This window comes from Zootoca vivipara, chromosome 3, assembly GCF_965207765.1.
Source record: "Zootoca vivipara chromosome 3, rZooViv2.hap1.1, whole genome shotgun sequence".
Taxonomy (NCBI): Eukaryota; Metazoa; Chordata; class Lepidosauria; order Squamata; family Lacertidae; genus Zootoca; species Zootoca vivipara.
In genome coordinates this window covers 119,003,163-119,027,841 of record NC_142586.1, presented here as the reverse complement: position 1 = coordinate 119,027,841, position 24,679 = coordinate 119,003,163, and the positions used below count along the sequence as shown (strand labels likewise).

The 24,679-nt window shown below is 55.8% G+C and overlaps 2 protein-coding genes across 21 annotated transcripts; one reads left to right on the top strand and one right to left on the bottom strand.

Moving 5' to 3' along the window:
• The first annotated feature begins 529 nt into the window (after positions 1 to 529).
• OST4 (oligosaccharyltransferase complex subunit 4, non-catalytic) lies at positions 530 to 1,157 on the top strand. 2 transcript variants are annotated; one of them, XM_035110767.3, is made up of 3 exons: positions 530 to 604; positions 696 to 869; positions 970 to 1,157. In XM_035110767.3, exon 2 carries the CDS (start codon positions 697 to 699, stop codon positions 808 to 810), a length of 114 nt encoding a protein of 37 aa, XP_034966658.1. In that variant the 5' UTR covers positions 530 to 604; position 696; the 3' UTR covers positions 811 to 869; positions 970 to 1,157. The 2 variants fall into 2 exon arrangements, with proteins under 2 accessions (XP_034966658.1, XP_034966657.1); XM_035110766.3 differs by having other exon boundaries at positions 967 to 1,157.
• Positions 1,095 to 22,386, bottom strand: AGBL5 (AGBL carboxypeptidase 5). Of its 19 annotated transcripts, XM_088667023.1 has the most exons (19): positions 22,256 to 22,373; positions 19,794 to 20,100; positions 19,304 to 19,475; positions 17,722 to 17,888; positions 15,966 to 16,100; positions 15,368 to 15,545; positions 14,448 to 14,626; positions 13,549 to 14,068; positions 12,707 to 12,876; positions 10,240 to 10,375; positions 9,796 to 9,983; positions 8,409 to 8,608; positions 8,058 to 8,249; positions 6,565 to 6,735; positions 4,475 to 4,560; positions 4,200 to 4,246; positions 3,820 to 3,980; positions 1,902 to 1,993; positions 1,095 to 1,705 (listed from the first exon to the last, which is right to left on the bottom strand). In XM_088667023.1, the coding sequence occupies exons 2-19, from the start codon at positions 20,033 to 20,035 to the stop codon at positions 1,634 to 1,636; spliced, it is 3,108 nt and encodes a 1,035-aa protein (XP_088523149.1). In that variant the 5' UTR covers positions 20,036 to 20,100; positions 22,256 to 22,373; the 3' UTR covers positions 1,095 to 1,633. The 19 variants fall into 19 exon arrangements, with proteins under 19 accessions (XP_088523149.1, XP_088523151.1, XP_088523152.1 ...); XM_088667025.1 differs by lacking the exon at positions 15,966 to 16,100 and having other exon boundaries at positions 22,256 to 22,386; XM_088667026.1 differs by lacking the exon at positions 8,058 to 8,249 and having other exon boundaries at positions 22,256 to 22,345.
• Positions 22,387 to 24,679: the final 2,293 nt, after the last annotated feature.

The following is a 24,679-nucleotide window of genomic DNA, read 5'->3' as shown; positions in this document are numbered from 1 at the left end:
GCTCTTCTCCTGCCAGGGCAGCGCCTTGCACGGGGCGCCGCCGCTGCACGCCTGACTCGCGGACTGAGCGTAACGTGTGAATCTGCGGAGCGGGCTTCCCGTGCAGGAAGGCGATGGGCTGCTGAGAGAGGGCGGGCTGGAGCGCGCCTGAAGGGGGACTCGGGGCCGAGAAGGGCGCGCGGCGGGGAGCCCCGTTCCCTTCCCTCGCCTCCTCCTCCTCCCGTGGCCGCCAGGGGGCGCCCCAGAGCCGAGCCGAGCCCCCTTCGCCGAGCGGCGGGGAAACGAAGAGCGCGGCCAGGCTCTGCCCGCAGGGAGAGGAGGAGGAGAGAGAGGTGGAGCACAGAGTAGCCGAGGGCCAGAGCGGAGAGCGAGCGCATGGGACGTTTTGGGACTACAACTCCCATCATCCCTCTGCTAACAGGACCAGCGGTCAAGGATGATGGGAATCGTAGTCCCAAGTCATCTGGAGTCAGGCGAGGGGGCAGAGCGTCGCCGGAAGTCCGGCCCGTTTCCCACAAGGCGCCGCGGCTGGAGCTGGGAAGACGTGTCTCCGCGATCGCCGGGCCGAGCGCGAGGGATCGAGGGAGGAATCGGGATCCGCCAGGTGAGGAGACTCGGCCTCCGCCCCCCCCGCCGGCCCCCTCCCCTCCCTGCCTCACCTGACCCTCTCCCTCTCTTCCCCCCCCCCCGCCTAGGATGGTGACGGACGTGCAGCTGGCCATCTTCGCCAACATGCTGGGCGTCTCGCTCTTCCTGCTGGTCGTCCTCTACCACTACGTGGCCGTCAACAACCCCAAGAAGCAGGAGTGATGACGCCCCGCGAGGGGAGGGCAGCGGGCGGAGGAGCAGCAGCAGCAGCGCCAGGACAGGTACCGTTGGGGGGGAGGCGGAGGGGGCGGGGGAGGCCTCGTCGGAAAAGGTCCCCCCCCCGGCTCACCTCTCCCCGTTTCTCTGTCCCACCCCCAGAAGAAGCCGCCGCCGCCAAGCAGGAAGCCATGGCTGGAGCGACGCCCCCCACCCGACGCCCCCCCTGACGCTCTTCTTCCGGGTCCGCGCGGCCCCTGCAGATGCTGGCAATGACGCCCGCCGCTGGGTTTTGTTTTTTTTTCCATTTTGTCAAACGAAATTTATTAATAGAAACGTGTTCACAAGACCAATCTCATGTCAAAAAATAGCTTCCGAGCCAGTAACCAACTATGTACACAGCTGCTGCAGAAAGGGCCTGGTGGGTGGGGGGCGAGGCTGGCGGAGCGGGGCCAGCTGGTCTGCAGGGCAGAGGAGATGGATCCCCGGGGAGCAGAGCTAGGCCCTGGGCGGTGCCTTGTGCAGCTGGCCGCCGCCAGGAGAGAGCGGCGAGGGGCCCTGGTAGGCGGGGAGGCGGCTCAGGGCCAGGACCATCGGCTGCCGCGTCCCAAAGAGCAGCTTGGGCTTGAAGGGGCAGGGGCGGGGCGGAGGGCTGGGGGGAGGCCGGGGCGAGCGCTCGCCGGACGCCAGCGAGGAGGGTGCCTTGGGTGGTCTCTGGCACACCATGGGGGGAAGCGTTGTCGTCATCGTCGTGTCGCTGGCGTGCTGTGGGGCGGCTGCGGAGGCGCTGGAACGGGTTGGCCGCAGCTGCTCCGGCCCCCCTGGCGGATCAGGCCTCTGTGCAGAAAGACAGGATCTTGTGGTAGGTGAGCTGCGGGGAATCTGCTTGCCCCGGGATGTGCTGCAACAGAGAGATCTAGCTCAGGGGGGGAGGCGAGCGGTGTCACCGTTGGGGCGAGGCTGCCCCCCGAGCTGCTTCAAGGGGGAGGGTGGCCGCTGCCTATGCTGCGGTGGGTGTGCTTCGGCGGCTTCTTCTTCCTCTTCGGCCTACAGGGCGGGGGCTCTAGGGGAGGGCAGCGGCTGCAGGGGAGCCATACCTCGTCCAGCAAGGCGTTGGGAGGGTTGCACAGAAAAAGCGGCTCTTTCCTCTGACTCGTGACTGTCAGCTCGGGCACTTCCAGCGGAAACTCTGCAAGGAGAGCAGGCGATCAGCGGCAGGAACAACTCCAAGATGGGAAAAGGCAGACACATGGGAGGGAGGCTTCGCAGGAGGTTAGTCTAACAGGAATTAGCTGTTCGATAGGCGAAAAAGGCTGCGGGGGGGGGGGAGCCTGCCAGGAATGCTGTCATGGTGGCACTCCTGAATCAGGGACGGCTTAGACTAGATGATGCTGGATATCACTTGGTTTATCACAGGCATCCCCAAACTTCGGCCCTCCAGATGTTTTGGACTACAATTCCCATCTTCCCCGACCACTGGTCCTGTTAGCTAGGGATCATGGGAGTTGTAGGCCAAAACATCTGGAGGGCCGCAGTTTGGAGATGCCTGGTTTATCATATACACACACACACACACACACACACACACACACACACACCTCTGTATCACAGAAATATACTGCAGCGATTTACAACAATGTAAAACAAAACCATACAGTAATACCATAGAAAGTTTAGAGCAAGTTAAAAGCCTCATCAGCTCTGGGAACTTGCAACCCCATTCTAAGGAGGGACATGTTAGAGCAGGAATAGGCAAACTTGGACCTCCAGATGTTTTGGGACTACAACTCCCATCATCCCTAGTTAACAGGACCAGTGGTCAGGGATGATGGGAATTATAGTCCCAAAACATCTGGAGCAGGGGGGCAGTCCACTGTCCCTCAGACCTTGTGGGGGCCCAGACTATATTTAAAACAAAATAAAAAATGAATAAATTCCTATGCCCCACAAATAACCCAGAGATGCATTTTAAATAAAAGGACACATTCTACTCATGAAAAAACATGCTGATTCCCGGACCGTTCGTGGGCTGGATTTAGGAGGCGATTGGGCCGCATCCGGCCCATGGGCCTTAGGTTGCCTACCCATGATCTGGAAGGCCGAGTTTGCCTTTGCCAGAGTTAGAGGCTTACAGAATAATGGATGATGTGGGGAAAGTGCCCCCCCCCGCCGCCAGACTCCTAATACTAGAACCTTTGAATGTGGAATGCCATGAATCTACTGCAGGAGAGCAGGTTGAGAGAGAAACAAATAGGAAAGGCTTCCCCACAGGATGTACCGGTAATTAAAACTATTAACATTAAAACTATTAACTTCACTTCTACAAAATGTGATGTTCACCAATATTGCAGGTGGCTTTAAAAGGAGACTACTAGATAAATTATTTCATTTATGGGTTCCTTCTCTACAAGGCATCCCAAAGCGGTTTACTATGCAGTAAAAGCAAACAGAACAATTGTGTGTGTGTGTGTGTGTGTGTGTGTGTGTGTGTGTGTGTACAGCTAAAACACTTTCATATATTAAAAAAAGCTTACACAGAGAATAATAGTTTAAAGCAATGCATATATAAATCCATTCAGTTCTGAAACAGATACCAGCTGGGGTAAAACCCTCCACTTGAAAGGCTTGTGTTAGAAAAGGAAGAAAATGTGCCTCATGCTGCTACTGAAGGCCCAATTCTGACACCACGGATTGGACCTCCTGGTGCAATAGTATCTCTGCTGGTGTCCCCTCCTGTAGAAGACAGTGACTGGTTGGGTGTGTAGGGATTCATGGAGGACAAGGAGACCAACCTCGCATACTAGGTGCTTTGCAGGGAGAAGGACGTACTCTGTAAACCTGGAGGCTTCCCACAGGCCTCTGGTTGCCACTGGACCAGCAGCAGGCTTGTTTTATGCTGCTGTCTGAGCCAGGAAATGAGGGAGCTGAAGCCTCCTGCCATCTCTGGAAGTCCAGCAGGCCTGGGCATAGGGAATCTCCTTCCCCGCCCCCCGCCACTTTAGCAGAGGAACCTACCTGGCAGGGAACTCTGAGCTGGCAGCTGTGAAGGGGTGTATTTCCACACCTTGAGGGAGGAGTCGTCACTGCAGCCATTCAGGCTGAGCAGATGCTGGGGCTGTCCAGCCGGTCTCCTGCGGATGGGGATCCGGCTCGGCCGAGGCATCACTATTTCCAGCCTGTGGGAAGAGCACAAGGCTAGCAGTGGGCTCGACAGCCAAGCCACTCAGGCAAGAGAATTCGGAAATGCTGAGCAGCAGCCCAAAGGTCTGCCTCGGTTCCTGGGGACGGCCAAGGCAGGCTCTGTTCTCCTGATCTCATGCCTGTTCCACTTCAAGCACTCTCCCCCACCCCCCACCCCCTGGTGCTTTCACTGTTTGCTGTCTTGCAGCCATTACCTGGGTGTCTCTGAGAGCTGCTCGCTGTTCAGCCGCCTTGAAATATTCTGTCCAAAGAAAGAGAAGTCAGAGGCTGCCTGGCTTGCTTGAGCTGCCATGAGCAGTGGGTGAGGGGGCAGTGGAGCAGAGGGAAGTAAACCAAGGCCCATGCCGCCTGTTGCTTTCTGGTTGCCAGAGAGAGAGAAAGAGGACTGCTGCCCATAACCTCTGGCTCAGGGTGCAAGCTAGGAGCAGAGTCCAGCCCCACCCCCGGCTGTTTAACCACTGCCCTTTACCTGCAGCAAGGCCAGGCCACAAGGCGGAGGCGGTTTCAGCTCCTCACTGGGGTGTTCTGCCTCCTGCAGTCCGTCGCAGCCAGGGCCTGCGTGACCAACAAGAGAGGCAGGGAGGGAGATGAACATCCTTGGAGGCAACAAGAGGTGTCCCTGGTTACAAGGACTGGCTGGCAAAGGGTTGTGCTGCCCTACAGCAGAAGGAGAGAGGCCACTAGCCAGTCCATGGTAGCCCTCCTTGGCAGGAGGGACCAGTTTCCACTGTCCTCTGCTTGCCCAGCCTCCAAGCGGCAGCAACATAAGCTCCAAGGTTTGTCAGGGAGGGGGGGGGTGATCCCCTGAGAACATATCATGAGGCTCTAGGACTGGTTGTACCCTCAACCAAAGCCCTGAAAATTATGGAGAACTCCCCTTGTTATAGGTCGGCAAATCTTCAGAGTAATCAGCCAAGCCAAAAGCAAAAGTGCTCAGGCCGAATGCCAAGCTCCAGAGAGGCAGCAATGCTTCTGGGTACCACTTGCTGGAAGCCACGGGAGGGGAGAGGGCTCTTGTGCTCGAACCCCGCTCAGGGCAAGTTGGCCACTGTGAGAATAGGATGCTGGACTAGATGGGCCACTGGCCTGATCCAGCAGGCTGTTCTTAGGAGAGCCTGCCACCTCCCTTTCTCCACCTGGAACAATTCCAGGCGTCAGCGGAGAAAGTGGGTCAAACAGCCGGCTTGCTTGCCTACCTGCCCCCCCCGCCCCCCCATGCAGGGGCAGGAACTGCTGCTGGCTCCCCACTGCTATCTTCTGCTGGCTTTTCCTGAGCAGCTCCCACCCCCAATGCCAAAACTGCGCCGTGAGCCTCCATCTCTGCTCCTTTGCCCCAGCCTGAGAAAAGGCTCTCAGTTTGCAAGGGAATAAGAAACACTGGTCTGTATGGCTAATCTGGGGCCCTCCAGAGGATGCTGGTCTGCAGTTCCCATCATGCCAGGCTGGGAATCTGAGACTATTTGGAGGGTCACACGTGCTGCCTCTTCTAAAACCGTTGAGTCTGAAGTTTTACATTATCTGACTGCACTGCTGGTCACCCCTTTTAAATGATATAAAAAAAGAAAGGCTTGAGTTTTACACTCTTAACACGGAATACAGTTGCAAGGCTGGGCTTTCTCAGTCACTTGGTTCAGGCGTCATGTTCCACCCCTTTCAGCCTCTGGGGGAGGCTGCTCACAACACCATGTTCCTGGGAGGGAGCCCTGGGCAGCAGTGCAAAGTTCTGGCCAGAATCCTTAATAGGGTCCCAGGCAGAAGCAGCTTCAACCATCTCTTACTTACTGCCAAACCATGTCATATTTAAAGGGTTACAACTGGAAAGAGACACGGAAGAAATTATACATTTTAATACTTTGAAAGCAGCACGAGACCCAGAGGAGGTGAAACGCAGGGTGCGCACTTGACAAGAAATGACTAAGAACGTGATGGTGCCCCTCGGGTGGGGACCCTCTGCTCAAATCTGCTTCCCAGGAAGACCCTGCAGATCCTGGTCTTGCCCCCTGGAGCAACAGAGAAGAGGCATCATCTTTGCAAGGCTCTTTGAAGGCAGCTCTCCTGCCTGCCTTTCCTTCTCTTCCCCAGGCAGGGTAAACAAGCTAAGGAGAGAAGGGGCACCAAGGGTTAAGCTCTGCTCCTGCCGGGCCGCCCAAGCAGGACGCAGCCGAGACGGGCTGTGCTGGGAAAGAGAGCAGGAACTGGGAGGCAGCCCCCGGTGTAGCAAGAATTCGCTTCTACACCTTTGAAACTCTTGAGATCAGAAAGATACACCGTGGGTCTCTAATTCCTTTATCACCACCTCCCGACTGACTGGGGACTTTTGGTAAGAGAAAGGAAGGCGAGAGGTTCCCTGCTTCTGCTGCTTCCCCCTCTCCCCTGACTCAGGCCAAGTTGCCAGCTGCCATGCAGCTCCCATTGGTGGCACCTGAGAGTTTGACTGACACGCCAGCCTCTGCCCTGGGCTTGCTCCAGCAGCCAACCGGCTCACACTTGTGTTGCCAAGGCGGCCTTTAGTCAAGCTGGGTGGGGGTTGGGGAGCAGGTTGAAGGAAGGACTACGCACCGGTCATGTTGAGGGGGGCAGGGAGGGGGCAGGAGCTGAGGCCGGTCGGCAGCTGGAGGTGAGAGGCCGTCCTGGTGGGAGAAGAGAGAGGTGGGGGCGCCTGGATGTTGCTCACTGCTGCTCGCAGCAAGGACTGGTGCTGGTGACGGCGCTTCTCCTGGACACGCGACTCTGAGCAGGGAGAAAGGACAAGGCAAAACCTAGTTCTGCGAGGGGGTGAGGGGTGGCCCCATCATGCACCTCTCCTCCACAGGGCTTGAACACATTTTGCCCAGAAGAAGCCGGGGGTGGGGAAATCCATTCTCTTGTCTCCAACAAAGGCCAATTCTTGAGAGCGCGGCTGTTCCGTTCACTTGGGGAGGGGGGCAGATCTGTGCCACCTATCTGCTGCCCCAAGGGAGCCCACCTGCACAGTGGCATCCAATTCTGGAGGGCTGTCGGGCGCCACCTACCACCCAGAACGGGGCGCAGCAGCGGGGAGAGGCAACGGCTTGGCTGGGGCGATGTGGCCTTTGGAGGGCAACTGACCTCAGCCCAGGGAGAAGCCCATCTTGTGGGGGGAGGCAGGGAACAGCAGCCCCTCTCCTCCTAATACACTCCAAAACCGGAAGCTTTCCGTGGGGTGGGGTGGGGTCACAAATCCCACAATCCTTTCATGCATTCAGCGACTGCATTTTATCTCTCTCTCTATCCAGGCTCTTTCAGTGCCCTCATCCTTCCTTCAGGAGCAAGAGGAGGAGGAGGAGGAGGAGGAGGAAAGAGAGAGAGGCATCTCTGCAGCAGTGCTAGGGCTGCTGAAGCCACACTCAGCTGCCTGCCTGTGCTTTGCCCAGGTCCTTCCTCCTTTCTCAGCCCACCATTCTCTTCTTCTTGCCGGATGGTGCTCTATCAGCCCAACCAACCCCCGGCTGAACTCTTTGGCTGTGGGAGGGAGGAGGCAGGGAGGCAGGTACTCCATGGGGAAAGCCGGCTGGGTCACCTTGGGGGCAGCCGAGCTGGTGATGGAGAATGGTTGGCCCTTGGCAGGGAGAGGCTCAGGATCTCATCTTTGCCTCAATCCATATCTGCCTCACAGGGCTAGAAAGGATCCCAAAGGCCAGGGGTGGCCCAGCATGTTTTGGTGGGCAAGATGCTCAACACCACTGCCCCCCTGCAGATCCGCCCCCCCCGCCCCTGCCATTGCACCCACAATGCTGCTGGCAGCTGCACCCTCACCTGCCGTGGCACCTGCAGTGCCACAATGCAGCAGCAAGGACGCAGCAGTAGCCTAGCCGGGAGGGCAAGGGGGTGTTTGTGCAGGTGGAGCTGCAGGCGAGGCTGGCAGTGGCGCAATGGCAGGGAGCCCAAGGCAAACGGCTTCGCCTCATGCAGGAAGCGTAGGAGAGGAACGTGGCCCACTGCCACATGGTGGCTGGCAAGAGGACACCCCCCCCCCTCCCTAGCAGGCGCCCTGCTGCTGGAGAGCTCCCTCCTTCCCTGCAGGACCAGCTCACCTGCCGCTTCCTCAGGAGTGGCACCACTAGCAGCAGCAGCAGCAGCAGCACAGGCCTCTGCCCAGCGCTCTACATAAGACCCCCACAGGTCCCCTGAAGCCTGGGGTTCCCCTCGGTTCAGAGAGCAGGGCGGGGGGCTCGGGTTGGCTGGGGGCCAGCTCTCACAGGATGACTGGCATCTATTGTGGAACACTTTTATTTCACGAGAAAGAGGGAGGGAGAGAGACAGAAAGAAAGAAAGAAAGAAAGAAAGAGAAAAGGCGAGGTTCTTGCAAGGCTGTCACTTCTGCCAGCGCAGCCACTCCCAGATCCTCCGGATTGCGCCCAGCACGGATCCTCCGCAGAGCTTACCTCGCACGAGCGCCAGCACCCTCGAGGCACCTTTCTGAGGCCCCTGGCCCATGCCCAGGGGGCCGTCAGGGTGGGGGCAGCTGAAGGTGAAGCTGGGCGAGGTCTTGACCTGCGGGGACGCCGCCTGCTGGCTGCTGCTCCCGTTGATGAAGCTGCGGCCCCGACAGAGGGAGTTCTCGGAGTTGGAGGCAGAGACCCCGCTGGGAGGGAAGGCCAAAGGGAGGGCGTCACCGCAGGGGCAGAAACCCAGCGCACCCGCCCTGCGAGGTGGCCCAGGAAGAGGTAGCCTCTGACGCACCAGGTTTCGTTTCTCAACGTGTCTGAATAGGGGCACGGGTGAGGTTCCCCTCCCCAGGCCCCCATCGTTTCCTCTGTCTTGCAACAAGACACCACCCCTCCTCAAGACCTACCCTTTAACCCAGCCTCTCAGTCCCTCTATCCTGCTAGAAAGAAGTACGTGGGCAATGGGCACAAATGCACATTCTCTCCCTCCCCCCTCCGATATTTAAATCCACGCAGTTGCATATTGCCAGCCGTCACTGTGGTTGGGGGCATTTATCCCACGCTGATTCCAAAAGGGTAACATTGACCCCAAAAGGGTAACTTTGACCCCTGCTGAAGCCAACCACGGCTAGGGAAAAGGAAACTTCTTTCTGGAAAATCTGACTGGGATCCACTGCAATCTTCAGACCAAGGCTGCCCCCTCCATACTAAGACATGCCCATCCCATTTGGAAACTGCTGTTTCAAGTCTTACAACCGGTCCTCGGGCCTGAAGGTGACTGAGTGGGCCACCCAAAAATGAGATTTATCAGTAATTCCTGTACTGCAGGGGGTTGGACTAGATGGGCCTTGGGATCCCCTCCTACTCTACAATCCTATGATTCTACAGTCGTACCTCGGTTTACGACCACCTCAGGTTGCGAACAATTCGGGTTACGAACTGCGCAAACACGGAAGTATTTTCGCCCCCGCGCGTGCGCAGAAGTGGCGTGCGCGGTTTGCGCACGCGCAAAGCGCGAAAATCGCAAAAATAGCGCTTTGCACATGCGCAAAATGGCGGTTCGGGTCGCGTTCGGGTTACGAGCTTTTCGGGTTACGAACTGCGACCCGGAACGGATTGTGTTCGTAACCCGAGGTATTACTGTGCAATAATCCTCTGGGGAGAGGGATTGGCAAAAGGTCAGCCCTGGTTCTTCTCCTGAGCCTTCGATGGGACCAGGAGGAAGAGGTTTTGGTGGCAGCAGCAGGAGCAGAAGAGCAACGGGCCCCAGGGGCTTGTGGGACATAAGTCAAGGTCCTGCATCCTGACTAGAGCAGGAAGGCCTGTTGGGAGGGACCCTGGGAGCCCTGGCATCGCCCCACCAGCCTCTCCCCAGCCTCCATACTTGGTCCCCTTGGGAGGAGTCTTGGCCCCCTTCCTCCGGGAGCAGCCGGTCACGCCCCTCATGCTGCGCACATGCTTCATCATCCAGGCACGAAGGTTGCTAAGGCAGCTGTGTTCGGAAAGGACGATCCGGGGCCAGGGGTTGCATTCGGCCATGTCCAGCGCTGCGATGGCCAACGCCCTTCCCACCTGGGCACAGAGAGACACCAGGAAGCCCTGAGCCCTGTGACACTCCAGGCAAATTCACGGCTCTCGCAGTCAACACAGCTAAGAGAGGAAGACTCGCTGCTGCTGCTGCTGCTGCAGTGGCCAAGGCAGCCTCCTTTTGCCTGGCCAAAACCACTCAAGGAGGCCCCTTTTGGCTCAGGGGCAAGTCCCTGGAATTATGCACCCACTGACACTCGCACAAAGCTCATCTAATAAAGGGGGTGGGGGAGGCTGATACCTGCTCAAAGAGCTCCACTGTGTATTTGGAGGGGAATGCTGGCAGAGGAGGGGGGGTTGCCCGCCCGTTATCGTGACAAGCGGCTGGAACTGTGTTGACGGATCGTCCTGTGTTGTAATTGCACTCCAGCGTGTAGCTAGAAGGAACAGAGGGGGTGATAGGTTGCCTCCTGCAAACGTCTCTACGTGTGTCACAAAAACACACACTTTGACACTTTAAAAGACAGCAATTCAATTCTTGTGAATGTTATCAATAAAACGTGTTCCTGTGCACACCCAGCTCCACTGACATGCTCACCACAGGCTCCCCCCCCTTTTTTTAAAAAACTGATCCCACACCCAGAAGCAGCTTGGTAGGATAAAAGACGCTTCCACCTGGCAGTGTTTAGGAACCAATAATAATAATAATAATAATAATAATAATAATAATAAATCATTTATACCCCGCCCATCTGGTTGGGTTTCCCCCGCCACTCTGGGCAGCTTCCAACAGAAAAATAAAATACAATCTATTAAACATTAAAAGCCTCCCTAAACAGGGCTGCCTTCAGATGTCTTCTAAAAATCTGGTTGTTGTTTTTGACATCTGATGGGAGGGCAGTCCACAGGACGGGCACCACTACCGAGAAGGCCCTCTGCCTGGTTCCCTGTAACTTGGCTTCTCGCAACAAGGGAACCGCCAGAAGGCCCTCGGCGCTGGACCTCAGTGTCTGGGCAGAATGATGGAGGTGGAGACGCTCCTTCAGGTATACAGGACCGAGGCCATTTAGGGCTTTAAAGGTCAGCACCAACACTTTGAATTGTGCTTGGAAACGTACTGGGAGCCAATGTAGATCTCTCAGGACCGGTCTTATGTGGTCTCGGCGGCCGCTCCCAAACACCAGTCTAGCTGCCGCATTCTGGGTTAGTTGCAGTTTCCGGGTCACCTTCAAAGGTAGCCCCATGTAGAGCGCATTGCAGTAATCCAAGCGGGAGATAACCAGAGCATGCACCACTCTGGCGAGACAGTCTGCGGGCAGGGAGGGTCTCATCCTGCGTACCAGATGGGGCTGATAGACCGCTGCCCTGGACACAGAATTGACCTGTGCCTCCATGGACAACTTTGAGTCCAAAATGACTGGTCCTTCAGGGGCACAGTTACCCCATTCAGGACCAGGGAGTCCTCCACACCTGCCCGCCTCCTGTCCCCCACAAACAGTACTTCTGTCTTGTCAGGATTGAACCTCAATCTGTTAGCCGCCATCCATCCTCCAACCGCCTCCAAGCACTCACACAGGACCTTCACTGCCTTCACTGGTTCTGATTTGAAAGAGAGGTAGAGCTGGGTATCATCCGCATACTGATGAACACCCAGCCCAAACCCCCTGATGATCTCTCCCAGCGGCTGCATGTAGATGTTGAAAAGCATGGGGGAGAGGACAGAACCCTGAGGCACCCCACAAGTGAGAGCCCAGGGGTCTGAACACTCATCCCCCACCACCAAGTATCCAGCCTTAACGGTGGAGAGGAAGAGGGCTAACTTTTGTCCAAGGAGGAGGAGAAAGAGGAGGAGGAGCCCTGCTGCCCCCAGGCCAGAAAGACGGATCGGAATAGAACCACCCTAACCAACACACAGCATCTTAAAAAGCAGAGACATCACCTTGCCAACAAAGGTCCGTCTAGTTAAAGCTATGGTTTTCCCAGTAGTGATGTATGGAAGTGAGAGCTGGACCATGAAGAAGGCTGATCGCCAAAGAATGGATGCTTTTGAATTATGGTGCTGGAGGAGACTCTTGAGAGTCCCATGGACTGCAAGAAGATCAAACCTATCCATTCTGAAGGAAATCAGCCCTGAGTGCTCACTGGAAGGACAGATCGTGAAGCTGAGGCTCCAATACTTTGGCCACCTCATGAGAAGAGAAGAATCCTTGGAAAAGGCCCTGATGTTGGGGAAGATTGAGGGCACTAGGAGAAGGGGACGGCAGAGGACAAGATGGTTGGACAGTGTTCTCGAAGCTACGAACATGAGTTTGACCAAACTGCGGGAGGCAGTGCAAGACAGGAGTGCCTGGCGTGCTCTGGTCCATGGGGTCACGAAGAGTCAGATACGACTAAACGGCTAAACAACAACAACAAACCAACACACGCTACCTCTGCCCAAACGCGGACTCTGATCCACAATGAAATGGGCCTCATCCATCACTCCTGCCCTCAGCCAGCACTGCCACTATGGATACATACCTACTTTGGCCACCCAACTCTCCCCGGCTGCCTATTCTGCCAGGTTCCTCTAAGCGGCTCTAAAAGGAGGTGGGGACTGGTGCTCCCGGCCGTATTTATTCCATGGTCCAAATCAGCTCTGAGCTGATCTAGAAGGGGTCTCTCTTTACGGAGGCAGAATCTTTCATGTTCTGAAGCTGTTTGAAGGTGGGTGCAGAGCAGAAGGCATAAGTGGCTGGTCTGTCGGTGAGGCTGTGTCCTCTGCTCACCTGTGAATGATGCCCAAGGCCTTGTAGATGGCCACGCGCCCGCTGCCCTCCTTCGACTGCCCATCCCGCTTGTCCTTGGCGTACATGTTCTTCTCGGAGAAGTTGCAGCCCGAGAAATCAAAGTGAGCCGAGTTCATGGCGATGAGCTTGGGGAAGAGCATGTTTTCAACCTGCAAGATCAACCAGGGAGGTTGGGGCTGCCGTTTCTCCCCTACGCTCAGGCATAGCGAGCTGAGCTCACCCCATGAAACTGACACCAGCAGAGTCCACAGTGCGACTCAGCAGCCACCCCCAGCGGACAGCTGCCCCTCTCCAGCCCAGCTCAACCTCCTGCCACAGGGCCAACAGAATAGCTGGCTGGGCATGCGCAGAAGGGAGCATGCACAATGCAGCTGATGGAGTTGGAATCCCAGGCAGCAAATGATAGAGGCCAGGAGGGGCAAAGGCTGAGGCTCAGCAGACCAAACACCCAAGAAGAGGAGGAAGTCTCCAATGGCCCTCCCAGATTGTGCCTAGTCATCAGAGAAAAAAGCACAACAGCAGTAGCTGCTGCTCTTTCAGAGGCACTAGAGCAGGCACCCCCAAACTGCGGCCCTCCAGATGTTTTGGCCTACAACTCCCATGATCCCTAGCTAACAGGACCAGTGCTTGGGGAAGATGGGAATTGTAGTCCAAAACGTCTGGAGGGCCGAAGTTTGGGGATGCCTGCACTAGAGCCTTGGCTGGACTAGGAAGGGGGATCTTCAAACACCTCAAGCCTGGGACTGTGCGTCCCTCCCCCCATTCCCTTCTTGCGCACTGTTGACTCACGGACCTCCGGCTGATCTCCTCTTCCTCCTCACCTGGTGAGCCTCTTCGAAGATGTTGTTCCCGTACATGAAGCAGCCTCTCTTGGAGGCGTGCCCGTGCAGGTCGACGTAGTAGGCCAGGCCACTCTGCTGCGGTGGGATGGCTTCTGGGGCGGGAGGAGAGCGGACCTCGGCTTCCTCCTCACAGAGCGCGGGAGGCAGATCTTCCGAGAGGATCCAGACATCCTGGTCTTTGCTCCCTGGTGCCTCTGAGGCCTCATGGTCCTGAGGCGAGGGGACGCCAGCATCCCTGGGACAGTTGCGAAGGTTGTTGGCCTTCTCCAGCTCAGAGAGGGGGGCCTCCTCGCCGGGAGGGCCGTTGCGGGTGGAGCGCTGGTTGGCAGCCTTGGTGCCGAGGGGAGGGACGCAGGCCCGCCAGTCGGGCAAGCCCGGCTGAACGCGGTTGTGGACGTGGTGATAGAGCATGACGGCCTTGGCCCCGTAGACGGCCGGGTGCAGGTCAACGTCAGGGTTCAGATACTGGCGGTTGAGGTTCACACCACGAGAATCTGTCCTGTGGGGAAGAGAAGCAGCCAGAGGGGTCAGCCACGCTGGGCAAAGACGCCTTTCTCCTGGGTACTGGGTGCAGTCGCTGGGGTGTCTCAGGCAGGAAGAGAGAAGCACCAGCCGCCACCTCTGGGCCAAAGCTCCCTTGAGATGGGTTGGGGGGTGGGAGAGGACCCCCCCCCAACCAAAGAATGTCTCTCTCCAGGCCAACTGAACTGGCCAGTTGCCTTCGCCCAGCCTTCACCTAGCATAAGTCTGCAGCGACAGAGGTTTTGTAGAGGGATCTGTCCCACCAGCCTGGGACTTGAGTTGGGGCTGGCCACCCCTCTGTGTTTATGCTGGCTTTGCCCTCCAGAAACCAAGCCCCTGCTTGGCAAGGGACTCACCGGTAATGGCCCCGCACCACTCCGTCCGGGTTCAGCATGGGGATGAGCTTGAAGACAAACATGCGACGCAGCATCTGGGCCCGAGGGTCCTCTTCACGGAGGATGAACTCCAGGAACCCGTTGAAGACGAAGCTGGAGGGTGTCTCTCCCGGGTGCACCCTGCTGCTTAGGAAGAACACCTGCTGGGACATTGGGGGCAGAGAGAGAGAGAGAGAGAGAGAGAGAGAGAGAGAGAGAGAGAGAGAGAGAGAGAGGATGATCTGCTCCTTTCCCAAACTGGACTCTTGCTCCTCTCAAAGCTACCACAACAGGCCTCCTGCCCACCCATCCGCTTGTGTGGTCATTTATTCCCACACCACTTTGGAACTAGTTATCCCCATGCATCAGTTAGAAGGAGCTCACTCCCGCCTGCAGCCTCACCCAAAGGAAAGGGGGAGACTGACAGATCTGAACTTGGGAGAGGCAGCTTGAAAAGGGGGTTTCTATGCTCTGTTTAAGAAGAGCAGAGCTGGGGATGGCACAGGTCAGGAGGATGGCAGGAGAAGGAAGCACATGTGGGTGGCCAGGAAGACAGAGAGAAAACAGGGAAGGAACAAAGACCTAGGAGACAAAGACGCTGAGGCACGATGAGCCAACGCAGAGCAGGAAGGAGGCAGAAATCAGAAAGGGCGGGTGGGTAAAACTGGGGGCAGCGGTTGCAGAGAAAAGCATAGACGTCGAGGAAGATGCTCAAGAGGCAAACCAGGAAGGAGGGTGTTGAGGTGCCTGTCTGAGGCAATGTGGGCCAAAAGGGCTTCTGCTTGTGTCCACAGCTATCCAGAAACAAGGGCAGGCCGCGCTGCCCAAGCCTCATGCTCCCCACATGGGCAGCAGCAATGGCAGGGCATCCTGCCCAAGTGGGGCGGCAGCAGCCAACTCACTCTCTTCCCCGTGAAGGTGTGGGGCCGGGGGGTGTGCTTGTCCGGGAAGAGCTTCTCCAGGCGGGCCTCCCTCTCCTCCCGCAGGCCGTGGAAGGAGCTGATGGTGAGCAGGTCCACCCGCAGCTTGTCCAGGGAGTAGCACAGCAGCTCCCGGTGGTAGTAGATGGAGTCCAGGGAGCTGCAGGTAGAGAAGAGAGCAGCCTGCTTTTCTCCCAGCCAGCAATGCCCCGCAAGGCCAGAAGGAAGATTCTCTTTTAAAGTCTCTTTCCCCCCCCCCGAAAGTTTCTTCCCCAGATTCCCCTTCGCCTGCCCAGCATGCAAGGAAGCCTCTTCTTTCCCCACCCATGATCGGATTCCCACTCCAAGATCCCAAGGATCTTTGTTGCCCGACCCTCCCTTGTGCTCATTCCCGCAGCCCTGTTGCGAGAGAGGTGGCCAGAGGGGCTTTCTGTCCTCTCCTCCTCCCTCCCCCTGCAAAGCCAGGCTCTTGTCCAGAGGGACCTCAAGGCAGAAGGCAGCCTGACTTTGCGCCCGGGGCCCCGCTCCTCCGTCAGTGGGGCCACCTGGACCTTGCGAGGGAACCAAAGCAAGCACTTACGGTGTCCCCCGAAGCGGGGCCTCCTTCCTCCCCTTTGCACGTCCTCCTTTAGGGCATTTCCTCGCTCTGTGGGCGGTGGGTCGCTGCTTCCCCTCAGCCTTCCTAGAGTCTGCACCTGCCTTCCGACTAACTGTGCTACAATGTTGGACATGAGTTTAGATGGGCAAGGGAGGGTCTTCCCGCCTTCTCCTGACCATCCCACCCCCACCCCCTTCCCTGGTTTGGAAGCAGACCAGCCGTGTCCCTCACACCACCCAGCAATGGCTGTTCCATTCATGCCCTGCATGCAGGCTGCCAAGGAGGCTCTGGCTAGCCATTTCTGGACTGGAGAGGCCCTTTCCCTGGAGGGCTATTCTTCTGCCCGCAAGTGCTGCCATCGCAGGAGGTGGCAACAGAGGCCAAAGGAAAGCAGCTGTCCGATAAGAGACCTGCCCAGCCTCAGCCCAGGAGGGCTCCTGCAGGCTCCACTTTCGTGGAAAGCATTCAGAGCCCCCCTCTCTCATTAAAGAGAGCATCCTGAACAACATAGAACAACTAAACTAGGCTTCCCCAAACTGCGGCCCTCCAGATGTTTTGGCCTACAACTCCCATGAGCCCTAGCTAACAGGACCAGTGGTCAGGGATGATGGGAACTGTAGTCCAAAACATCTGGAGGGCCGAAGTTTGGGGGTGCCTGATAAGCACATACAACAAAACACATCTTCAAACAACAGCCACCTGGGGGAAAGGCAACACAGCAGAAACCAGCAAAAATAAGGCGGCATTTGTGCAAAAGCCGCTCTGCCCCCTGAGCGCTTTCAGGAGCAGGGGGGGGGGCAGGAAGCTAGGAAGGAAAGGGCCAAAGGGAGCTCCTGGGGACGGCGGGAAAGGAACCAAATGTTCCAGGCAGTGCCAGAGTCCGCACCAAAAGGGAGACAGACAGAAAGTCCCCGCTAGGATCTTTGACATGACACAGAACCCTGGGAGAGACCCACAGTCCAACCGAGGACCTGGGAAAGTCCCCAAGCAGCCACTGGCTCCCGGTGGAGTACAGGATCAGGTTTAAGGTGCTGGTTTTGACCTTTAAAGCCCTATGCGGCTTGGGACCCTCGTACCTACGGGACCGCCTCTCCTGGTATGCCCCGTGGAGGACCTTAAGGTCCACAAACAACAATATTCTGGAGATCCCGAGCCATAAGGTGGCTAGATTGGCCTCTACTAGGGCCAGGGCATTTTCAGTATTGGCCCCAACTTGATGGAACGCTCTTTCCCAGGAGACCAGGGCCCTGCGGGATTTGTCATCTTTCCACAGGGCCTGCAAGACAGAGCTGTTCCGCCTGGCCTTTGGGTTGGACTTAGTCTGACCCCTGCGTTTTTCCTCCCTCATGGCTTGAATTTGACTACTCAAAATGAGGCTGCATTTTAAATTTTAATACTGTGTTTTAATCTGTATTTTAATTAATTGCTTTTTATGTTTCATTGTAATTTTATTGGTGTGAGCCGCCCTGAGCCTGGCTCTGACTGGGGAGGGCGGGGTATAAATAAAAAATTATTATTATTATTATTATTATTATAATTATTATTATTATTTTATTTTATTATTAAAGTGCCCTGTCTCATGGCGCCCCAATAACCTCCCTGGCAACACCCCAAACTCTTCCCCACCTAAGGAGTTTTGGCCCAGCCAACTTCACAGGAGCCGACTGGAGTGACCAAGCGGGAGGGGGTTGGGGGGCAGAGAGGAGGATGGCAGCCATGGGTCAGAGGCCAGGCTCACCTGCTAGCAGGGAGGTGCCGGCACTCTGCAAAGTGGGCATCCAGCTGTGCCAACATTTCCTGGCACTCTGTGTATGAGAAGGGGTAGCAGAAGGCAAAGAAGGTGGTGGCACCTCGGCAGTCCAGGAAGCGGTGCACGAAAGAGAGGACAAACTGGGTCTCCACCATCTGTACGGGGAAAAGGAAGAGGTAATGAAGTTGGTGATGACCTTTAAAGCCCTAAACGACCTCGATCCTGTATACCTGAAGGAGCATCTCCACCCCCATTGTTCAGCCCAGACACTGAGGTCCAGCACCAAGGGCCTTCTGGCGGTTCCCTCACTGCGAGAAGCTACAGGGAACCAGGCAGAGGGCCTTTTCGGTAGTGGCGCCCGCCTTGTAGAACACCCTCCCATCGGAGGTCAAGGAGATAAACAACTACCTGACATTTAGAAGAAGAAGAGGAGGAAGAGTTTGGATTTGATATCCCGCTTTATCACTACCCGAAGGAGTCTCAAAGCGGCTAACATTCTCCTTTCCCCTCCCCCCCCCACAACAGACACCCTGTGAGGTGGGTGGGGCTGAGAGACTTCAAAGAAGTGTGACTAGCCCAAGGTCACCCAGCAGCTGCATGTGGAGAAGCAGAGACGCGAACCCGGTTCCCCAGATTACGAGTCTACCGCTCTTAACCACTAAACCACACTGGCTCTCAGAATACACCTAAAGGCAGCCCTGTTTAGGGAAGTTTTTAATCTGTGATATTTTAATGTATTTTGATCTTTGTTGGAAGCCGCCCAGAGTGGTGGGGGAAACCCAGCCAGATGGGCGGGGTATAAATAATAAATAATAATAATAATCCTTGTGGCTGGAGCATGACAGACATCCATCAACACACACAGCCTGCTGTGGTTCAGGGCCAGGCTGAAGAGTCTATTCTCTCTGCCACGACCTGAATCAGATACCTGGCAATGGACACCATGTTCACAGCCCACCTGCCGGGTCCCCTGACCTTCAGCACTCTGCCCTACACTTTTGTGGCAGGGTCATAACACAAGCCTGTTGTGGGGAGAGGGTCATTTCGCTGCTCAGAGCCCGTTCAAGGGGCCAGGGCAAGAGGAGGCAGAGATTGGAATGATCCTGGCTAACATCCAGGACTCTTGCTAGGAGGACGGTGTATGCCAGGGCTGCATACAGACTCTGGAGTCTAGCTCATCTTTCTGGGCAGCTCACGTGCTTTTTCCCACAGAAATAAACACAAGCACATCTATGTGACTGAGCAGAACAGCCTGAAATCAAACCTAGCAGGCAATTGACTCTTGGCAAGGGGGAAGCAGGCAAGGAAATGACTTTCTGGTCCTTTGGAAGGACGGTGGAAGGAGACTTCAGGCAGGGGAGCCAAAATGTTAGAACTCCACTGACTGGAGCCTGGAAACCGCCTTGCTCCCCTCCTTCTCCAGCCATCTGCAGCCCAAAGCTGGTCTTGCCTCACAGAGGTTCACGTCCCCACAAGAGAAAGCCAAGCCCTTCCCTGTGACGCACTGCTTTCAGAGGCCGTGCCCACACCAGTCCAACGTCCTTCCCCAAGGGTCATGCCCAAGAGATACCTCGAAGGCGGGCCGCTCACGGATGCGCTCCCAACGAGGCCGGACGGGCACCGTCTTGACCAAGGGGGCCATCCCCTGCGAGTACAGCTTGGTCTGCTTGTTCATGTTCACAATGTGGATCTTGATCAGCTTGCCTGGGGCTCCGCCCCTCACGCTAAAGTAAAACCAGGATCTGGGGAGTGAAGGCGACCAGGAGTAGTCAGGGAAGGCTCTGGCAGGGGTCCTGACCCCCCCCCCCACATCAGCCCAAGGTCCTCTCCACCTCTGACCTGAGAGGCCAGGTGGACATGGAATCCAGGTGTCTCATTTGCTGTGCAACCTCCCAACACTCCATCCCGGGTGCCCTTTTGCAAAGCCTGGCCCAGGGGACAAGCTGCCATGCCTCACACAGGAAGGAGCCAGCCACAAGGCCTTTGCTGGTGTAAAGACCTGGGTGAGAAAGACGTTACCTGACAGCCCCATGCCTGGTGCCTAGCAAGACCTCCTTTACCTGTTTGCATTCTCGTATTCTGTGTCTCCGCAATCCGGCTTGGTCCACACATTGAACTCGTAGTCAGCAATAGGGAGGGAGGTGCCAAACACCATTGAGGTGGCCGAGGTGCTGCTGCCGCCGCTGCCGCCATTCCCGGGCCCGTCCCCATCCCCATCCAGGTGCTCCACCTTCTCCACATGAGCCAAGTTCCCCGAGTCAAACTTGGAGCTGAACAAGAGGCCACCACAGCGCACCTCCATCGTAACCTCGCCGGCAGCAGAGTGGGCTCATTCTCCTCTTTGCAACAGGTGGTTCTGAGGATTTCCTACAGGGCAGAAGGGAAGAGCTGTATTTTGTACACACAATTCCTCACTTCTTTGATCCAGCTTCCTTATCCTGCTAGTGGAAGAAGGCTGCCAGGAGAGGAAGCCCACAGTCTCAAGGGAAAAACCCCACGAGTCTATTTCTGGCCTTGCCAATCACGAAATCCATCTTCTCTTCTCTTTCCTTCTCCCACCACCCTGAGATGTTTTTTCTGGCACACTCCAAGTACTGCAAAAGCAAAAGACAATTCCCTTGAAGGCCTTCCTAGGCACAACAAGGGAGGTGTTGAATTTCCCCCCAAAAGGATTTGTTGCAGCTGCACTGGGGGGTGGGGGAGAGAAACCACTACACACTCCAGAATACAAAAGCATAAACGTATACCCTTGGTCATTTACCTGCTGTGGGGAGCAGGCTTACCAAAGCAACCTCTTTGTCCAGCAGCACCTAGATACAGGACATCACCCAGGGAAACAAGTCCGACTCTTTGATGTTGGGGGCTATTTGAGCGGCTGGGCACCCTCCATCACCCTCTTTCCCCTCTCCCTCCCCACTGGTCTCTAGGAGTGGGCCAGAATGAAAATGGCATGTCAATAGAAAGACTTCTTGCAAGAGGCCCATTGTGCCATCATCACCAGCATCACCATTAGAGCCACCTGCTCCTCTTACATTCTGGCCCGCTCCAGCATTGACAGAGAGCATCAGGCTCAGCTTAGGAAGGAAATCAGGTCCTCCAAAGGGCACCCTGCCTGCCAACAGGAAGACAAGGCGGCTGCCCAGCCAGAAGGCTCAGCTGGTGTTTCCGAGGAGGAGACCCTGGAATGGCACAGGTCTGGCTGCTTGGCCGGCAGCACCCCAGGCATGAGGTGTTCTCTCTCAACCCAGAGTTATGAGTGAGCAGTGAGGTAGGAAAGTTTGTGGATGGCACACACCTTTTCAAGGTGGTAAAAACCAAAGCAGGCTGCAGAGCTCCAGAAGGATCTTTCGACACCGGCTAGGTGGGCCGCAAAACAGCAAATCCAGCTCAATGCAAGGAACTATGAAACTGAGGGGGTTGGACTAGATCAGGCATCCCTAGCTAACAGGACCAGTGGTCATGGATGATGGGAATTGTAGTCCCAAAACATCTGGAGGGCCGAGTTTGGGGGTGCCTGGACTAGATAATTATCAGGGTCCTTTGCAACTCTACAATCTATGATTCTATGATGCACCTCAGGGCAAAACCCCTTGACTGCATATATACTGAAAGTGCCAGAATTTGCAGCAGCTAATCAGGGAACAGGCTTAAGTTGCCCTGGGACAACAAAATGAAAACATCAGCCTGGTTTGCAGCAACCGTGAAAAAAGGATAATCAGGATTCCTATAGGAGGAGGCTGGAAACAAACCTGCCAGTATCACAAGGCCCATAGCTGCCAAGTTTTCCCTTTTCTCGGGAGGAAGCCTATTCAGCATAAGGGAAAATCCCTTAAAAAAAGGGATAACCTGGCAGCTATGACAAGGCCACGGTGCCTGCCAAAAGGACACAGTGAACACGATGCACTGTTCGGGTCGCTGTGCCTTTTAAGCAGAACATTGCGGGGCTGGAAAAGTTTCAGAAAAGGGCAACGGAAATGGATCGGCGGGATGAAGAAACTCTCCCGCGAGGAAAGGCTGCGCCGCTTGGAGCTTTTATTGCTGCCCCCCCCCGCCCCCTGTGGGTGGAGGATGAGCAGAGCCGGCAAAAGGGGCGTGGAACTAGGCGGGGGGGAGGAAGGGGCTCCCTCTCCCCTTGACATCATAACTGCCCCCCCCAACGAGGCTGGGGGAAGGCGGCGGGGAGCTTTCTCTGGGCGGGCGAGCGGGCAGGCGGCAGGTCCTGGGAAGCCCAGTCGAAAGCGGAGCCTCCCTGCCCAGGGGCAGTCTACCTGTCTTCCTCCCCCCCCCGAGGGAGCGACGTCACGGAGGGGGCCTGGCGCCTTCACGGGGTGGGAGTGGGGGGGCACCGTAGGTCGGGCGAGCTGGAGGGCCTCATCCAGAGGTGGGCTGGGGTCTGCTGCCTCCTCCTCCTCCTCCCACGGGGGGGAGAGCGAAGGGGCGGGGCCACCGAGCCAGAAACTCCCCGTCACGACCCTCATTTGCATGCGGCCCTGGCCCGCCCCGCTGCTTCCCTCCAACCCACCTGCCTCAGCCTCTGCCTCTGCCTCCACCGCCGCCGCCGCCGCCAGGGGCCCCGGGCCAGGCCAGCCCTTTCCCTCGCCCCGCTGCCCAGGCAACAAAAAGGCCGCCGCGGATTGGCCGCAGCTCGCGCCCACCATCACCCCGGCGCGCCATTGGCCCGCCCGCCCTCTCCATAGCAACGCGACGCGCCATTGGCTGGCCGCGCCGCCTTCCGGGGAGCTGCTTGGTCGCCATGGGAACCGCGCGGTGGGAGGTGCCGTCGTTGGAGCGGGGAGACTGCCCGCGTTCTGGGACACGTGACAGTGCGGGGAGGGCGGGGCTAAGGGGCCTGCCGAGGGTATAAAGCGCTGGGGAAGCACGTGGTGTCTCAGTCCAGCCCGGGAGGAGCCGCGGCCTCAGGAAAGGTTGCTTCAGGCTGCCAATTGAATGTCTTCAGTGTGCATGCACACGAAAGCTCATACCAAAATAAAAACTTAGTTGGTCTTTAAGGTGCTACTGAAGGATTTTTTAAATTCCATTAGCAGTTTGTCAGTGGAGAGATTTACAGGCAAACGGATCATACTTGAGGTATAAATCTTGGCTTTTACATTTGCTCTGGAGAGAAGAATGAGCACGGGATCAAACTCTGAAGGCCATTTTCTACAACGGGAGACTGAGAAGCTCTATTGTGGGTTGGGTCTGCAAAAGGCTTCCTCTAGCTATTTTAGAGACGGTTATAATTTACAGTATCACAGAGGTTTCTGTGTCTGCTGGTTGAATTTTACGTCTGGGATGTACCAACAAAATGGCATGTTCTAATTTTTTCAACCATTAAAATTTTAAGCAATCAAGGAAGTTCTGAATGCCAAGAATATTTTTTCCTTCTGTTTTCCAAACAAGTGTGTTGCCTTTGAACGGAACATAATTTTTCTATGTCACATTTCCTCTGTAGAAAAGAAATGTGGTTTGATAAAACATAAAGCTGTGAGGATCTTAAGGGGAAGACTTAATTGTTGATAAAGACCAGTAGCACAATACGGGTGAAGGAATGCCAGAACAAGGATGAAACATGGAAGGTGCCTAAAGAAGCCAGGGTGGCTATCTAAAGAACTTTTGAGTTAAGATTTAAAAGGGATATGTACAAAAAATGGAAAAAGGGGGAAACCACCAGAGAGGAATTCAACAAATAGCCAGCCCGTGTAGAGACAAAGTCAGAAAAGCTAAAGCACAGAATGAACTCAGGCTTGCTAGAGAGGTTAAAAGCAACAAAAAGGGCTTTTATGGGTATGTCCGTAGCAAAAGGAAGAACAAGGAAATCATAGAATCATAGAGTTGGAAGAGACCACAAGGGCCATCCAGTCCAACCCCCTGCTGAGCAGGAAACACCAGCAAAGCATTCTTGACATATGCCTGTCAAGCCTCTGCTTAACGACTTCCAAAGAAGGAGACTCCACCACACTCCACCTAAGCCATTCCTCATAAGGCATTGTTTCCAGGCCTTTGACCATTTTGGTTGCCCTCTTCTGGACACATTCCAGCTTGTCAGTATCCTTCATGAAGTATCCAGATGAAGGGAACGCTGTGGATATAGCCCTTTATTTCAGCAAGGCCTTTGACAAGGTGCCTCATGATATTCTAGTAAAGAAGCTGGTAAAATGCGGGCTACACAGTGCTACCATTCAGTGGATTTGTAACTGGCTGACTGACCGAACCCAAAGGGTGCTCATCAATGACTAGTGGGGTGCCACAGGGTTCTGTCTTGGGCCCAGTCTTATACAACATCTTTATCAATGACTTGGATGATGGGCTTGAGGGCATCCTGAGCAAGTTTGCAGATGACACCAAATTGGGAGGGTTGGCTAATACCCCAGAGGACAGGATCACACTTCAACTGGGCCAAAGCAAACAAGATGAATTTTAACAGGGAGAAATGTAAAGTACTACACTTGGGGGGGGGGAATGAAAGGCACAAATACAGGATGGGAGACATCTGGCTTGAGAGCAGTACATGTGAAAAGGATCTAGGAGTTCTGGTATACCACAAACTTGACATGAGTCAACAGTGTGATGCAGCAGCTAAAAAAGCCAATGCAATTCTGGGCTGCATCAATAGGAGTATAGCATCTAGAGATCAAGGGAAGTAATCGTACCATTGTATTCAGCTCTGGTCAGACCTCACCTGGAGTACTGTGTCCAGTTCTGGGCACCACAGTTCAAGGATACTGACAAGCTGGAACGTGTCCAGAGGAGGGCAACCAAAATGGTCAAAGGCCTGGAAACGATGCCTTATGAGGAATGGCTTGGGGAGCTGGGTATGTTTCGCCTGGAGAAGAGAAGGTTAAGGGGTGATATGATAGTCATGTTCAAATATATAAAAGGATGTCATATAGAGGAGGGTGAAAGGTTGTTTTCTGCTGCTCCAGAGAAGCGGACACGGAGCAATGGA